The 17,018-nt window shown below is 53.5% G+C and overlaps 2 protein-coding genes across 4 annotated transcripts in view; one reads left to right on the forward strand and one right to left on the reverse strand.

Moving 5' to 3' along the window:
- Positions 1-9,677, reverse strand: part of IFT172 (intraflagellar transport 172) — a 39,009-nt gene extending 29,332 nt beyond the window's left edge. Inside the window, exons 1-11 of the mRNA XM_066547715.1 lie at positions 9,579-9,677; positions 8,981-9,124; positions 8,783-8,895; positions 8,259-8,298; positions 5,664-5,729; positions 5,202-5,281; positions 3,954-4,041; positions 2,912-3,126; positions 2,691-2,814; positions 1,086-1,181; positions 313-474 (exon numbers count right to left, since the gene is read on the reverse strand). Coding sequence (XP_066403812.1) covers positions 313-474; positions 1,086-1,181; positions 2,691-2,814; positions 2,912-3,126; positions 3,954-4,041; positions 5,202-5,281; positions 5,664-5,729; positions 8,259-8,298; positions 8,783-8,895; positions 8,981-9,124; positions 9,579-9,617 — 1,167 coding nt within the window. The 5' untranslated portion in view covers positions 9,618-9,677. The remainder of the gene's footprint in view (positions 1-312; positions 475-1,085; positions 1,182-2,690; positions 2,815-2,911; positions 3,127-3,953; positions 4,042-5,201; positions 5,282-5,663; positions 5,730-8,258; positions 8,299-8,782; positions 8,896-8,980; positions 9,125-9,578) is intronic.
- A 117-nt stretch (positions 9,678-9,794) lies between these two features.
- LOC136555131 (low density lipoprotein receptor adapter protein 1-like) lies at positions 9,795-16,528 on the forward strand. Of its 3 annotated transcripts, none has more exons than XM_066547717.1 (9): positions 9,795-9,977; positions 11,593-11,735; positions 12,236-12,348; positions 13,202-13,316; positions 13,640-13,712; positions 14,071-14,183; positions 15,094-15,143; positions 16,049-16,089; positions 16,252-16,528. In XM_066547717.1, the coding sequence occupies exons 1-9, from the start codon at positions 9,893-9,895 to the stop codon at positions 16,407-16,409; spliced, it is 891 nt and encodes a 296-aa protein (XP_066403814.1). In that variant the 5' UTR covers positions 9,795-9,892; the 3' UTR covers positions 16,410-16,528. The 3 variants fall into 3 exon arrangements, with proteins under 3 accessions (XP_066403814.1, XP_066403815.1, XP_066403816.1); XM_066547718.1 differs by having other exon boundaries at positions 16,052-16,089; XM_066547719.1 differs by lacking the exons at positions 14,071-14,183; positions 15,094-15,143 and having other exon boundaries at positions 16,052-16,089; positions 16,252-16,363.
- Positions 16,529-17,018: the final 490 nt, after the last annotated feature.

Here is a 17,018-nt window from a genome sequence, read left to right on the forward strand (position 1 = left end):
AAGGATGAAAAATGATTATAAAATAGCAGTCAAAATACCAAGATGACTTAGAAAAACACTCTCCTCCATGAGTACAGTAAAGCATTGGAATAGAGGACTAAAGCAATTGTGGAACCTGAGCAACATCATCTGAATTTAATACTGACTTCCCTTTGGGCAGTCAGTTTGATAAGAGACCTCCCAAGGCCCCTTCCAACCTGAACTGTTCTATGATTCTTTGAAAAGAGGGATTGTTCCCATGCAGAAATCATATCCTCTGAGTTATGAAGTTAAGCATCTGACACTCCAGAAACGCCACCGATTTTCCAGTACCTCACTGAGTTTGTTGGAGCTGACATCACCCAGCAGCAACGTGTCTGAGGTATGGGCCACCAGGTACCTGTCCTTCCCCAAGATCTTCACCTCATCAATCTCATAACCATACTGGGATTTCAGCACAACTCGGGTTCCTGTGGAGAGGTTCTTCACAATAACCTGGTGAAAGTGAGGAAAAGCAATGTGAGGCCATGCACAGAGAACAGCACAGATTTCTTGCCCCATGGAAGATTAGGCAACAGATGATACTAGGATATTTAGATATCCCCATCATTTCCCTCTGCTTTTTTAAAAATCCTTACTATTCCTTTTGCATAGGATGGCAGCTGTAGTAGACATGTGGGATTCTTACTTTTGCCATTTACAAGTTACTGGCCTAACTGGAGACCCATTCAGGCCCCCAAGGATAAGCCTCCTTTGCAGAGTCCTGTACTCTTTCCCCTGACTGCAGGCTGCCCAGCTCACCCTTACTGCCACATTCTGAACAAGGTCAATTTGGCTGAAATGAAATCACTTAGAAGTCTGCACTTGACATGGAGGTACCTCACAAAAATTCACACGGCAGGAAATGAACTCCATGGTCTCTTATGCTATCCAATTCCCACCCAACCTTAGCCCTGTCCCAGGCATATCCCCTCTGCCTTTCTCAACAAGTTGGTATGAACAAACCACAGGTGCAGAACCCCAAACATGCCTAGTTCTGGCAAACATCCCTCATTAGATACTCTCTTATTAGATACATTTTCATGCCTCATTAGATACTCTCTTACCTGGCTTGGTCCCACATATGTCATTTCAAATTTATTTTTGTAAATGGTTTTGCGAAGGCAGCAGTCAAACTGTTCAACTCCTCCACACAGCGTACCCTGGGGACAAAAACACATGGTCAGTGAACTCTGTTAAGGAGAGAGACTCCAGACCCTGCTTACATGAAGAGGATCAGAGATCAGACACAAACACACTGGTCCCAGCTGCTCTGGAAAACAAGGCTCAAGCACCCACATGCAGGAGGACCAGCCCTATCTTGACTTTCTTTAGACAACAGAAAGATTGAGCCATTCTCAGAAAAATGAAGATTACCAAATGCTGGCATGAATCTGGGATGGGAGGAGGTAGGGTTAAAAACCACCTTTATCCTCATCTTTCCCATTATTCTTCTCAGTTTCCCACTTCTCCATCTCCCAGCCTCCCAGCCTTCCTTCCAGAAGAATCCTTTCACCTTTCTTTCTTTATAACATCCCCCTTCTTTCCACTGATCTCCTATCCCTTAGCCCCTTCCCCTTTTCTGAAAATATTTGTTCACGTGTTCAATAATTCTTGGTCTGAAAATATTTCAAGGATTCTTGATTTCATAAATAATTTAAGCATTTGAAGTTAGTCAACTTACACAGAAAATATGCAGAAAGATCAATTTAAAGAGATTTAAGGAATAATCTAACTTTAGAGAAAGGCAGATTAAGGCTTGGTGGCTAAAGGTCAAAGAAAGAGGAGGCTAAACTGAAAACACAGCACAGAAACACGGAATGTGATTAGCAGGTCAGTTTGTATACTGCTTCTCATGAGTGCCCAGAGGAAAGAACGCTCCTAAGACTGCTCTGGAGAAGCTATGCTGACCTCATCAGGCTCCTGAGAAAAGAGAAGGGCTGCTGCAACCAGTGAGCCATCACAGCAGCATGCAGGAGGTTCTGCAGCTCCACACTGGCACACCCGACTGCAGCAGGTCCCCAGCACAAGGTCCTGGCCTCAGTGCCTGCCCTGCACCCCCGGGTGAGGTGTGCCCACACAGCATGACCATGCCCAAAGCCTCCCCCTGGGTGAGGTGTGCTCACACCAGGATGACCATGCTCAAAGCCTCCCCCTGGGATGAGCTGCACCCACACCAGGATGACCATGCCCAAAGCCTGCCCCTGGGTGAGGTGTGCTCACACCAGGATGACCATGTCCAAAGCCTCCCCGTGGGTGAGGTGTGCTCACACCAGGATGACCATGCTCAAAGCCTCCCCCTGGGTGAGGTGCGCCCACACCAGGATGACCATGTTCAAAGCCTCTCCCTGGGTGAGGTACGCTCACACCAGGATGACCATGCCCAAAGCCTCCCCCTGGGTGAGGTGTGCCCACACCAGGATGACCATGCCCAAAGCCTCCCCGTGGGTGAGATGTGCTCACACCAGGATGACCATGCTCAAAGCCTCCCCCTGGGTGAGGTGTGCCCACACCAGGATGACCATGCTCAAAGCCTCTCCCTGGGTGAGGTGTGCCCACACCAGGATGACCATGATCAAAGCCTCCCCTGAGCAGAGCATGCTGCTTCCATGCACAAACATCCCCCTGGTGGGACACTGGAGGGCTCAGGCCTCCTGACTGACAACACAAACCGCACAGATCCGTGAGCCATCCCTCTTCCATGCCAGAGCTGTGATGGTGTACAGGTGAGCTATTTCTTTGGGCTTGCCTTCCTCCCAGGCACTGCGGCGTGGGCTCCAGTTCAGAACCCGTAACCTGGGAGAGAGAGGAGGTAAGAGTGACATTAAAAACTGTCTATGGCTGTCAAAGGAAGGACTACAAAGACGAGAGTTCTCTGTCAGGTACGTGGTACCTGTCATAGCTGCCAAGGACAATGGACTGGCCGCTGGGACTGGTGGCTGCTGTGGTGAATTCCTTCTCTGACGAGTCCCGGCTGTAGTCGAAGGTTTGGATCACGCTGCCCTCCTTCCCATAAGCTACAATCTTCTTGTCACAGCCTGCAGCCACAATGCTGCTGGAAGCCCAGGCGAGGGCATAAGGAGGACAGGGATGCACTGCCAACTTACCCTACAACAGACAAGAACACCCTGAACACCTGAATGGCCCCAAATCCTAGCTGGCCTCTGTTCTCAGCTATCCCAGTGGGGACCAGTATGGGACCCTCTGTAAAGCCCAGCTCATGGGGGCAGCTTTGTCTGCCTGCCTAGTCTGTAGGAAGACAAACCAGAACTGAGAGATTTCTCAACTATTACATTCATCAACTGTGTGAGAAGAATTGCAATGCCAGTAAGAAGACCGATACCATTAACTAGACTGAGACTGAACTCCCAACACAACAGAGTATAGATGGATCTTCATGATAGCATGGCAGAGAGCAGCCATGCTCAAACTGCTTCAGCTGGAGACAAAAGATCTGAGAACAGCATCCCCTTCACCACAGCCTGAAGCACAGAGAGACTCCTGGCATAGAGGAGGCTCAGGAGAAATGCTGGGTGTCCAAGGACAAAATTTGAGCCTGAGATTCAACATTAACTGTGGTAACTACACGCTGCTAAGTGTGGGGACAATAGTAGCCACTCCATGGAACCCCACCTCTTCAAGCATCATTCTCCTGGACACTTGAACATCAGATCTTTCCAGACACCTGAACACCCTTATGCCTCATACACAAAAACATGAATTCCCCTCTTACCACCGCCCTCAGTGTATTCCAAAGCATCAAATCACTGTTCTGCCTCCATCAGTGCTTCCCAAAACCTTTGCTTGCAAGCACAGCTTGCAGCTCCTCTCCAGACTTCCACTCTCTCCACAGTCTGATCCCTTTCCAGAGCTCTGGAGCTGGGAAGCAGTCTGTGCAAATAGGAATTATGCTCACTGGGAAGGATCTTTTGTACCTGTGATTCACCTGAGCCCTCATCATCAAAGAAGAAGCGCACTATGGTTCCATCTGCATGGCCAGACAGGATTCCTCTCCCCGACACACTGCAGAAAAACACAGAATGATGCAATGTCACAGGAACACATGCACCTTCATACTCATATCCCTGCCCAGAGCAGCCATTCCCAGGATCATGGTTGATGTTCCTCATCAAAGGAACCTTCCCCAAAGACAAGACAAACATCAAGTACCTGTGCCAGTGGCTGTAAAAAGAAAGCAGACAAAAGAACCCAGAGTGGAGAGTGACCAGTTAAGTGTCTTTATCATGTAAAATCACAATAAAAAACTTTCTGTATTACTAAAACCCAGAAGCTAGTGGAATTCTTCAGTGGAATAATGACTCTGCTCACAAGTGCTTACAGCAATGTGCATCAAACAGCTCTTGCACTGGAACTGTTCCAGAAGTGAGGCTGGGTATTATGATACTGGGAATCCCTAAAAGAAACACAATGTAGGCAAAAAACACCTGGGCAAAAACTCCAGGCCCAAGTCCATGTTTTATAGCACTGATGTCTTATGCTCCTGGACACAAGCAGGGAGAAGAGAGAAAAGAAAAAGAAACAGGCCGAAAACCTGTTGTTTTTGTACCCAGGGAAACACTTTTTAGTGATGATTAGAAGATTCAAGAACAGAATACAAATTCTACGGACGCTGTAGCAATCCAGCAATCATGTACCTGTCACCAGAATGACAGCATTTAGTGAAAATTCCACTCCTAGGACCATGACACATCTCAATTTTCAGGTAAAGAATACTAAAGTAGTTGAAATGAAATCTTATTAATGAAAATAATTTTAAATTGCACTTTATGGCTATTTTCCTAATTACAGCTTGTCAAAGGTTTTATCTCACAGAATGATGTTACTTTTTTTAGCCCTTAAACATGTTAGTTATTACTTAGATGAAGCTGACAAATGTAATCCTTATAAAGTCACAGATTCAAATACATCAATGAATATAAGTAAGCTCGTGGAGACTTTCATCCTCTACTGTGTTTGAACAACAGACTGCCCATGTGGCACAGCCAGGTACCAGATTTTTAGGAAGGAATTCCTTCTGGAGAGCACAGTATATTATTATCTTGACAACAAAGTGACAGCAAAAGAACACTGGCAAGCTGCCACACTGGTCCCTGTTATGCCAAGCCAGCAGCAGGTGTGAGACTGAGCCAAAGCAGGGCAGGCCAAAGCAATGCCACACTCACTTGGAAGTTAGTGAGACCACGTAGGAATCTGTCCCATAGATGGTGGAAGACTTGTTGTTCTTTGTATTTGCTAAACGAACCTGAGAAAGAGAAAATGATCAGTGCTGAGTTCATCAGTAGAATGTGGATCTCCTCCAGTGTAAGCAACGCTCCCAGAGGTTTCCTTGTTCACTATCAGAAAAAGAAATCACAGGAAGCTCATTGACTCCCAGTATGTTATAGAAGTGGAAAAGTTGAAGTCACATGTCCACATTTCTAGAAAAGTTTGGAGAAAGAGCCAAAAGATCCAGTAGAACCTCCAGGGACTAACTGTGAACCAGAAAATTCAAGTCCACAGTGTAATCCCTCTGTTGCTGTTACTGGGGCACCCAGTGATGGCTCCTACCCGTCAGCCCAGCCACTGGCAGACCCTGAGAGCCCCCACAAGGGAAAGAAAGTCACACAAATAACAAGTTTCTCTACCTTTCCTTCAGCAAGACCAAAGACAATTATATTCTCTGCTGGCCACAATAAGCAGGTCACAGCACTCTGCAAAGGAGGAGGTAAAAAGAGAGGTAAGAGCTCCACCCTACCCAGCTTCCTGCCCCACTGCCACCTAAAATAATTCATGAACAGACACTGTTCAGGCAGGAGAGATGGGGCATTTGGACAGGCCTTACAGTAGCTGACAAGCCTTACTTCATGCTGAAGCTTAAACTAGGTAAAGTGAGCTGGGGCAAAGTAATTGAGCACAGGAGGACTATGGGAGGGCAAAAAAGTTACAGGGATGTGTTCAGTTTGGAGCTCTTTTTGAGTACTACTTACTGAGCAGTGCTTGGCTTGCCACATACAAGCATACATGGTGCATGTATAAAATCATGGCTGTTTTAAAAGGCTTTTTGCAACAAGTATAAAATATAAAAATAATTTCACTGTGACAACTTCTGTAATAGCTCTGAGAATACTTGTCCACTGGATCTTTATTTGATGAATAAGAAATAGTGTTTATTTTTTCACTGACGAGTAAGATGGTTATTAGATGCTCCAAGCAGGCCAGGTAGAAACAGGCTCATTAAATCCAAACCAAAGGTATTCTCAGAATCTGAGGTGGAGTCAGAATGAATAAAGCTGACCACAAAACCCAGCTGTAAGAGAGGGCCAAGAAAGTTTAGGAAAGCCCTTCACATCTACCCTGCAGAACTTCAGTCAGTAAGAAGGGCTGGTGTTTGGCTGGTGTTAGCCACCAGCACCAGCCTCACTGGCTCTCTGTCCCATTTTGAGCATGTGGGACTGCTTAAGATACGTATCAGCATTTATTCATTCCTCATTTATTTATCTCATCTTCCATCCCTGCTCTGATCATTCATATCAGCAAACACAGCTACAATCAGACAACAAAACGTCTCAAGGTAACCAAACTGTTCATAATTTAAATGCCCAACCAATGACCAAGACCCATTTTCATTACCCCTGTTTCCCAGGAATTTGTGTGTTTCCCCCACTATCTGTCAGACTTATTTTCCACTCTAACACAACAAAAGCTTGGGAACAAGCCTCACACATTGGTGATGTGCTCATTGTTTGTCCTCCTGGCCCTCAGCAGAAGGCTTGGCTTGCCAGTGTGAGCACACACTGGGATCACTGTGTGTATGAGAGGGCCCAGTGGCAGGAGAGGGAAAGGGCTCAATAAATGACCTCTCATATTGACTGAACATTTCAAAAATTTATAAATAACAGTATTTAGTTACAGGAGAAAGCCAGACACAGTGGTAAAACCCCAGACATACAGAATCAGAAAAAAATAAAGGATTTAATGTGTTACAAATTATGAAAAGGCATGGGGAAATGAGAAAGGAGAAAAAAAATACTGAATTTCTATATTAAAAATACAAAATCCTGTACACGTGCCATGCACGGCATCTGAGCTTGTGAGAGGTGAGCAGGCCCCCACTGGGCTGGCAGCTGGAGGGGCAGGCAGCAAGCAGCACACTAGGAAAGAGCTCTGCAGGGAGCCTAAATGTGCCCACACCGGGGACAGCCACCCTGCTCAGCAAAGGGACAAATGGACACCAAGCCCCTGTTGCTCTCTTTTCCTCATGACACTCTATTCTCATGACCACTCAGTGCAGCAGCTCAACTGCATACAAAACAGAGGCTGAGCAGCAGCTTTCCTGTCACAGAGCCACAGAATTCCCCACGCTCCCCGCAGCAGTCAGAGCAGCCACAGTGGCAGGCCATGACCCAACCCAGAGGCTGAGGCTACCCTTCACCTGAGAGACAGCTTGAGAAAGCCTGGCACAGACTCCAGCAACTCCGTCAGGAGCAGCTCTATGTCTTCTGGCGATTTGGACATGAAGGATGATTCCTCCTACCCTGCAGAGAACTTTCTTGGTGACACAGAGACCATGTGGCACTTGCCTGGAAAGCCTGGGGCAGCTGCTGGACTTTTGCCTCTGAAGGTAGAAGTAGTCAGGGCACTGTATTTTCTTACTCTGATGGCTTTCTGTGCAAGGAATTCATAACACCTTTGCCTTTTCCAAGGCAAGCCTTGGCAAACACCTACTGGGCAGACTGCTCTGTGACACAGGCAGGCCAAGCCAGAGCAGCAGAACACAGAGGTGGCCAAGGAGCAAACCTGACGGAAATCATAAACCTGAGGCAATTGAGCATGTGGAAACTGCACAGTTTGAATTCTGCACACTTTACATTTTGTTTAATAAGGCATCTTGGAGTTTAGAGCTGCAAACCTGTGAAAAATAGTTGGGCTCTGAGTGTGGCATATCTTTCCCTTTCAATTCCCTTAAAACAGTCTGTCCACTGATGCCTAAAGTAGTCCCCAAAGTTTTGTAACTGACTGCATTGATCGTTCAACAATTTACTCAGTTGTACCCAGGCATTAGGACACTTCTGGAGCTTGATGAGCAATACATGCCTCAGAATTTAGAGATTCTCTTAGGATCTTTAAAGGTCAAGTACAATTTGGCCAAATACACCTGTGAGTATGAGCAGAGAGACCTCTCATTGTCTTTTCCAACATATACTGGAGAAAATTAAGTCAAACAGAAGTCTGGGTCTCACCGTTTGGATGAACTTGTTGCATATAACCTTCTTGTCACCCCTGCAGAAAAATAGAAACAAAAATTACTATCAGCAACCCTACACATTTTGATCACCCTATTGTTTATATGCCGTCTGGTTTGATATTGCCAAACAATGCCAGTCCATTGAAATCTTGTGTGCTGCTAGTCTATCATAACTTTGGGCAAAAAACCAAGAAGACCCCTAGAGTCTGAGCTTCCAAATTCCTGGTGAACTGCCTTTCTGAGTACCATTAGCACAACTCCTGCCAGCAAATGAGGCTGCAGTGGGGCAGATGTGTGCCACCACTGCACAGCTGTGACACATGATGGCAACACAGGTTCCAGCTAGCTGCATGCACAGCCCGGGCTCTGTAAGGGCCCTGCTGAGGAAATCTCACCTGCTGCTCCCCACGGACACGTGTGCGGCTCCCTGCGGGACAGGTGATGGGCACTGCAGCGTGTGCCAGGGTGAGGATCAGGCTAAGGCAGAATGGAGCATGCTGGACCTCACTACATACTCACCACTCCTCGCCGATCCTGTACACGTAGACAACGTTGTCTGTCTGCCCGATGGCCAGTTTAGTGGAGTCCGGGGAGAAGGCCATGCCTTTGACCACGTAGCTCTTCCTGCCGTACTGCGGAGAGGTTCGGTGTGACCGTGGGGAGCCGGCTGCCCCAGCGCTGCCCGGCCCATGCCCAGCGCTGCCCGGCCCCGCTCACCTTGGCGTCCGCCGGCTTGGTGGAGAACTTGTCGCGCCGTTCGCCCTGCTCGTCGTAGAGCAGCACCACACGCTCCGCGGTGCACACGGCGAAGCGGGCGCTGCTGGCCGACCAGGCCATGCAGGTCACCCGCGCCGTCCCGTCCTGCGGGCACACAACGAGCCCCAGCGGGCACACACACGGCTTAGCGGGCACACATCGAGCCCCAGCGGGCACACACACGGTTTAGCGGGCACACATGGCTCAGCGGGCACACACGGCTCAGCGGGCACACATCGAGCCCCAGCGGGCACACACGGCTCAGCGGGCACACATCGAGCCCCAGCGGGCACACACACGGCTTAGCGGGCACACACGGCTCAGCGGGCACACATCGAGCCCCAGCGGGCACACACGGCTCAGCGGGCACACAACAGCCCCAGCGGGCATACATGGCTCAGCGGGCACACACGGCTCAGCAGCCACACTACAGCCTCAGCGTCGCCGCTACGCGCCCCAGAGCGGTCAGGGCCGCTAACCCCGACCCGGCCTGGCCCGGCCCGCTCCCCCGCGGCCCGATCCCCCCCAGCCCAGCCCGGCTCGGCCGGCCCGGTCCGACCTGCGGGGCCAGCAGGGTCCGCACGTGCCGCAGCTTCATCGCGCCCTCCGCCGGGCCCGGGCCCGGGCCGGTCCCACAGGGTCCCACGGGCCCGCTCGGCCGCCGCCGCCGCTGCGGAGCCCGCCTCGCTCCGCCCCCGCTGCCGTGGCAACCCCGCCGCCTCCGCCGCGCTGACGCGAGCGCGTCGAGCCCGCGGGACCGACCCTCCACGCACCGGCAGGGATCGGCCAGGCTCGGCTCGAGCCCGCGGGACCGACCTCCCGCGCACCGGCAGGGATCGGCTCAGCTCGGCTCGGCTCGATCCCGGCTCCGCCATGGAGGCGCTGCGGGCGGCGGGGCGCGCCGTGCTGCGGAGTCCGCGCCTCGCCCGGCACGGTCTGGGTCTCCGCCGGCGGCGCAGTGAGTGCGGACGGGTGCGGGGCCGGGGCCGGGGCCGGGGCCGGGGCCGGGCATCGCTCCGGGCAGAGAGCCTGCAGCTCGGCGCAGTCGGGCTCGGAATACGGCCCCTGCCTGCTGCAGGGCAGTCCGAGGGGCCTGGAGGACCTGCGGGGGCAGAGCGGCCGTAGGGGTGGTCGGGTTAGTCGGGTTAGTCGGGTTACGGGAGCGGGGGGGTCGGGTCGGGCCGCAGGGGCCGGAGCGCTGCCGGCTGGGGCATCGCAGCACTGCCGCTCCTCGCCGAGCTCTCCCTGCCCCGCTCCCCGGGCTGTCGCCTCCTGCCCCACTTGTGAATCGAGGTCGCCTGCGCCAGGGGCTGACGGGCCTGGGCGGCCGTGCCAGGGCTGGAACACGCTGGACTGCACAGGGGACCTCCTCGGGCTGCCACGCCTGGCTCTCTGCCAGCGTGCCAGGCCAGCCCCCGCTGTCTGCGGCCTGGCAGGATCCGAGACCGACCCACGACACATCCCTGGAAGAGTTCAAGGCTAGGTTGGACGGGACTTGGAGCAAGCTGGTCTAATGGAAGGTGTCCTGCCTGTGGGAGTGAAACTGGATGAGCTTTAAGGTCCTTTCCCACCCAAACCGTTCCATGATTCCATGACCCCATGACCCTGCTGCAGGTACCCTGTGGCACAGGAGGGCTGTGTTTGGCTGTTCTCAGTCAGCTGCCCAAGGCTTTGCTGGAGCGCCAGCACTTGCCCTGGCAGCCCTAGTATACATGGATTGTCCTCAGAGTTTGGAGTGGCACAGGGTTCTACTGCACAGGGTGGAGGTCACTGGTGCCTGCATGGCGCCAGGCAGCCTCCCTGATAGTTGTCACTTGTGGAAGAGTATGCTGTGCAAATAAGGTCTCCTGATTTCCCTGTGGGTTCAGATTATTCCAATTATGAGTTGAACCCTTCTGCAAGTGTGCCAGTAATTCTCAGGGAGCAAATCCCAGGGAAGAGGTGAAAATAACTCTGAAAAGTATTAGCTTAGCGTGAACAGTACATACTTTGGCAGTTCCCATCTCTTTCTTAACAAAGCATCTGTGGTGCAGTTGGTCCTCAGTCATCCCAGCTGGGACCACAAGTGATGACTAAGCTGCCCCTGCCCTGGCACCCTGCTGCTGCAGATGAGATGCCAAGGGGTTTGGCTTTGCTTACACTGGGCCAATCTGGGGATTTTGATCTGAGCGTGGCAGTGAATGCTGCTGCTCTTCAGGTGTGCCAGCAACTCAGGTGGCCGAGATGAATGCACTACGGAGAACATTTTGTTTGTAATGAAACAGGTGAGACCCAGGAACACAAGGTTTTTGCAGACAGCAATGAGGGCTGCAGCATCCTCAGCCCTGTGCAGATAAGCAGGAGCTGTCTGTCAGTGCTGACAGAGCCTGGACTTCCAGGGCTAGAGAACTAAAGCTTCAAGGGTGAACTGCCCACTCCTTCTGTTCCTCTTATGAGAGTGTCACAGAGCCAGGAGAGTGTCCTGCTGAGGGCAGGAAGCAACACTGCTGCTGGGAGCCATGGGTGGGGTGGCTGTGGCAGGACTAGCTGTGGGGCTGCTGGCACATGGCTTCTAAGGGCTTTTGTCTTTGCAGAGCTTCCTGAGAGCTGGGCTGACATGCAGGAGCCGCTGCTTGAGGGGATGTGCTTCACCCTCAAGTATCTGGGCATGACGCTGGTAGAAAAACCAAAAGGAGAAGACATGGCTGCTGCTGCCATCCGCAGGATCGTGGCCACGGTGAGACCCTGGGGCCCTGGTGTGTGGGGTCAGAGCCCATCCTGCACAGGGAAGTGTCTGCGTCCCAGCCCTGAGCTCCAGTGAGGGACTGTGCCCTTCCCAAGAGTAGGGTGGCTTGCAGGAGGCCACTGGTGTCTGCCTGTGTGATGTGGGGAAGCTGTCTTCCTGCAGGACAGCCCCAGCCACCTGCTCCTACACCTGAACCTAGCTGTGAGCAGAGCTGTGCCTGCCACAGCACGGAGAGAAGGGTGAAGTACTGGGAGAAGAGGGGTCTGTCCCTCCCTGTGTGTGTGGCAGTAGAGTGAACAGATTTGAGGAGTGTTCTGTGCAGGGCATGCCTGATTGCCAGCCTCTGCTGTCCCATCCTACAGCAGGAGCCTTTGCGGCAAGTATCCAAGTGAGTGATACTGTACAGAGTCTGTGGGGCTCCTTCCAGCAAGGGGGTGAGGTGAAGACCCTTGCCAGGTTTGCAGAGATTGCTGGTGTTTTTCCACTGCCAGGCACGGGTTGGAGCTCGCAAGTTTCAGAAGGTGATTCTGACAGTGTCTCCAAGGGGCATCTCACTTCAGGATGCAGACACAAAGGAGATGGTGAAGAACATCTCCATCTACAGGTGGGCATGTCACAGGTATGGGCTGGGTGTTCCCCAGCAGCCAGCTGAAGACTGATGGGAATTTGAGCAGCCAGGGAGGGCTGGGTCTTCTGTCAGCAGTACCTTCAAGCTTAGGTCTTTCCTTGGCTCCCTGAGGCCTGTGCCCTCTCTCTGCTGTGCTCCCAGCACTGCCTGAGGCTGAGTGTAGGCAGGGTCCTGGGTGGTCTTGAGTTCATCAGCCCATCCATCATCTCCCTATGCCCTGCCTCTCTATTCTGGCATTCAGCAGGATTTTGAGGCTTGTGATTGGAAAGCCCCACAGTTAGGACAGGACTGCGTGTCTGCCTCCACTGCCATGGGACCACCCTTCTGGCTGCAGCTTATTAGACAGGCTAAAGGCAGTTGCTGTGAGAACTGATGTTGATTTCTCCTGCTGCCACTTGTCCTTTGGCTGGGTTGGGTGTCTGTGGGTTGGGTGTGAGGGGCAGTAAGTGTGCAGTCTGATGGCTAAATGGGAAGCAGAGACAGGACATTTCTCTGTCTGGCCTCCAGCTGTGTCCTTGGAGGCAATCGCCCACCCTTCTGTGCTCCTCTTGTCCCAGGGCTTGAATTCACTCACTGGGTTGAGCTGGCCATCAGAAAACTACAGGGCACTCTGGGATGGCACAGGAGGGAGTGCCTGTGGATGCAGTCATCTCTTACCTGCTGCAGCTACCAGGCAGCCTCTGGCCCTTGCTGGGGGTTTGGGCTGCCTGGTCAGCTTGGGCCGGTGAAAGCCTCAGGTTGTCAGCAATGCTTGCTGATGTCCTGGGAGTGCAGCAGAAGTGCCATGCCAGCATCCTGGATTGTCCTGACAACTCCTCTCTGCCCACAGGATCTCCTACTGCACAACAGACAAGCTGCAGAACAAAGTCTTTGCTTATGTTGCTCAGAGCCAGGAGAGCGGGGCACTGGAGTGCCATGCCTTCCTCTCACCCAAGAAGAAGATTGTAAGCACTTACCTTCTGCTCTTGGTTCCATGAGGTATGGGTGGGAGCAAGGTCCTGCTTTCTTCCCCTTCAGCAAGAAAAGGCCGTTACCTGTGCGAGCCTCAGCTGGGTTTGGAGCCAGGGATCAGGTGTGCTCATGTGCTGCACAGGCAGGGAGTGAGAAAGGGGGCTTTCCTGCCCCAGATCCTGAGGGTCTGCTCCTGGGGGTGGCTGGCCCCCAGGGGCAGACAGACACAGAACTGAGCTCTGGCCTTCCATCTGAATGTTATCCTGCATTGAGGGCCCAGGTGGAAGCAGGCATTCCCTCTCTTTCATGTACACAGGCCCAGGCTGTGACTCTGACTGTGGCCCAGGCCTTTCAGATGGCACTGGATCTCTGGGAAGCAACACATGCAGGTAGGAGGAATTTCTCAGATGTATCTCACTGCATAGCTCTGGAATCAGTGTCTCTCTGGTGAAACACACCAGGCAGGGAGAATGTTGTCCCTATGGCTGTGTTCTCTGCCATTCCATCTTCAGCTGGGGTGGGAGCTGTAGCTGCTCTCTATGCTGAACTGCTGTGCATTGCCTGAGCTGTAGCCCAGCTCAGGGCTGCTGGTACCTGGCCTGAGCAGTGACCCCTCACCTTTGTTTGCACCCTCCTGCCAGCACAGCAGGGATTCCCTGTTCCTCACCCTCAGTCTTGCCTGTACATTCCCAGCTGGGCTTTCTGCAGGTTGCAGGCACTAACTCTGCTGCTTTTGCCCCGTGCCAGGCTCTAGGCAGGATCAGCCCCTTCACCCTTCATGTATCTTGGAGAGCAGTGAGGCCGGCAGAGCCCGTGAGCCAGCCCCTGCAGGGAGAGCTCCCTTCACACACCACTTTGGGGTACAGTATGTGCAAGCCAGGCCCGTGCTGAGGGCTGTCTGGATTAGGGCAGGGACAGAGTGACCCCTCTGCAGCTCCCTGCTCCTGCCCTCCCAGAGCCCTGCTGATACCTGCACAGCCCCCGTCGCACGTGGCAGCCTGATGTGAGGAGGTGCACTGTGCTGTGTGGCTCACACAGCAGGTGCAGTTCCTTGGTTGGTGTCTGTGCTCCAGGAGCTCTGCTGTCAGGCCCAGCACTGCTGCAGCCTCAGCCCTGCTCTGCTGGCCCTGTCACACAGGGACCTGGGACCTGGGCTGCACACTTGGTTTCATGGCTGGGATGAGAGCTGCCTCTGAAGGAGAGGACCCTTGGATCATCATCCTGCCAGCCTGAGCTAAGGCTCAGCCCAGCCCATCCGCCCTGCACCTCCTGCATGGCCACAGCACTCAGAGCATTGTCATACTGGTCTCACTACATCCCTGTCTGGGAACTTCTGGATGCTTGGTCCTTGGCCTCATGCTTCCAGTGTGAGTCTAGCCTGGAGGTGCTTGGGGTTGTACCTGTGCACAGCCTGCTCCTGGTAGTCTCTGCCTGCCCCTCCAGCTGCAGGGTGTGCCCACCCACCACTGTCCCTGGGCAGAGATGCACTGTATCAGCAGCTCTGTCAGCATGGTTCGTGCTCACAGCTTGTGTTTGGGGCTTTGCACCTGGAGGGCATGTGGGATGAGCTATGGCGTGTCTGTCCTTGAGTGCCCAAGCCCAGAGGGTTCTGGCAACCCAGCACTCCAGTCTTCCCCTCATTGCTTGTGGGAAACCTTTGTACTGTGCCTGGGTAGTGACTGTCTTGTGCAGGGGCCCAGCCTCGCTCCTGGCAGAGACCTGCCCATGCAATGAGATGTCATGGTGGGTTTTTGTTTGTTTGCTTGCCAGGAGGAGGAGGAGGAGGAGGAAGATGATAATGTCAGTGAAACCTTGTCTGGGTAGGTGGTGAGCTGCTGCTTGTATTCAGGGATCTCTCTGATGAAGCCTGTCTTGTCTCCTTCTCCATGACCCGTGCAAGGGGAGCTGCTCGGGCTGTGGGCATGGTGGGATCATGGAGGAGAGCTGCATGGAACCAAGGGGGAAGCTTCCTGGTATTTCTCTGCTTCTATCTGCTGAGAGCTCGAGTGAACAGAGGGTTGAGTGCTGGAGGAACAGACCACGCAGTCCAGCTTTTGCAGCAGGGATTTGGGGTACAGATGCTGACCCCCAGGATGCACCCAGAGATGTTTCTTACTCTGTTTCTGCCAGTCTTTGCTGAGGCCAGCCTGTCCAGACATGCCTCTCACATGGGACTCAGCTGTCCCTCTTCTCTCACTGATTTCCCTGGGGGTTGGACCAGGATGGAGGCCGGGTGATGCTGACTTCTGCATGGCCTGGGGCTGTGGGCTGAGCTTGATGGTGTGTGTGCTGTGCTGGGGAGGAGCTGATGGAACAGTCCAGCAGCAGAGGATTAACCTGCAGGTCTGCAGACGTGGGGGTGGTGGGCCTGTGAGGCTCATTCCATCATGGCTGTTCTCCATGCACATGGCAGTGAGCACCCAGCTGGGTCTGGCATGTCTGAGCTTGGCTTGAACCAGTGTGTGCACAGGCTGGAGCTCTATGTGTAGCCCAATGAAACACCAGCCCTTTGGACATGGAGCTCCTGATGGGAAGGAGATATGGCTTTGCAATCTCGGGACAAGTGGCCTGGGAGGAGAGTTTGGTAGCAAGGGGGCTTAGGGCCTTCTGCACCCCCGGTGCCTGCTGCTGCTGTGCCATTCCTGCCATGCCAGGGCCATGAGCATGCCGTGTCTCTCAGGAGGCCATGCTTGGGGTATGATGGATGCTGTGTTCTCTTCCAAAGCAGCATGGAGGAGCTGGGGAGGGGACTCCACAGCCCAGCAGGTAAGTTTCTTCAGTGCTGCATTGGCTCGTCCCCCAGCATGTCCTCTGTAAGGCAAGGTGGGGCTGATGCTCACCTGGGAACATCTGCTTCCCTTTGCAGGCTGTGCTGGGTTCCCAGCTGTACACCTTATGGTCTGTGTTTTCCTTTCTCTCCCTTTTCAGGATTAATACCTCTCGTGCCCCCATCAAGCTCTCCTACAGCACAGATGCTGTGCTGCCACCTGGGGCCACCCCCGGACAGCTGGACGGGGCTGGGAGGGGCTGCAGACTCCCCCAGCACCGGCACCAGGACTGCTGGCCCAAGTGCTGCCCTGGGCTAAGCCAAATCTCTGCAATGACAGACCAGCCACTCAGGATTCACCCTGTGCCTGCACCTGGGCCAGCCAGTGCCTGCCGCTGCCCTGGCACCGCCCTGCTGGCACGGGGGCTGCTGGCACTGCTGCCATGGAGGCTGCAGCACCTGCTCCTTGTCCTGCGCCACCTGCATGAACTGCCTCAAGCTGCAGCTGCTCCCAGCTGGGGTGGGGACCCGTGCTCCTTGCTCTGCTCCCTGCCAGGCCGTGCAGGCCATCCTGCATGCCCTGAGCCTGCCTGATGCAGCTGGGGCAGGGAACCCGTGCTCCTCGCTCTGCTCACTGCCAGGCCGTGCAGGCCATCCTGCATGCCCTGAGCCTGCCTGATGCAGCTGGGGCAGGGAACCCGTGCTCCTCGCTCTGCTCACTGCCAGGCCATGCAGGCCATCCTGCATGCCCTGAGCCTGCCTGATGCAGGCAGTGTCCACCCTCAGGGAGCAATAGCTCTTGGCCTGGAGCAGTGCGTGATGAAGGCCTTTCCCCTGCAGTTCAGCCCCACACCCTCTCACAAGTGAAACGACCTGGTTTTTAAAGGAAAGCTCTGCCTTTAGAGAGAAATAAACTGAGTTTTTTACT

This window comes from Molothrus aeneus, chromosome 3 (assembly GCF_037042795.1).
Source record: "Molothrus aeneus isolate 106 chromosome 3, BPBGC_Maene_1.0, whole genome shotgun sequence".
Lineage (NCBI taxonomy): Eukaryota > Metazoa > Chordata > Aves > Passeriformes > Icteridae > Molothrus > Molothrus aeneus.

Coding starts and splice junctions, on each gene's coding strand:
- LOC136555131 (XM_066547717.1), top strand. CDS start 9,893: ATGGAGGCGCTGCGGGCGGCGGGGCGCGCCGTGCTGCGGAGTCCGCGC. Junction 13,713..14,070: donor CTGGGAAGCAACACATGCAG/GTAGGAGGAATT, acceptor GCCCCGTGCCAG/GCTCTAGGCAGGATCAGCCC. Junction 16,090..16,251: donor GGGACTCCACAGCCCAGCAG/GTAAGTTTCTTC, acceptor CTCCCTTTTCAG/GATTAATACCTCTCGTGCCC.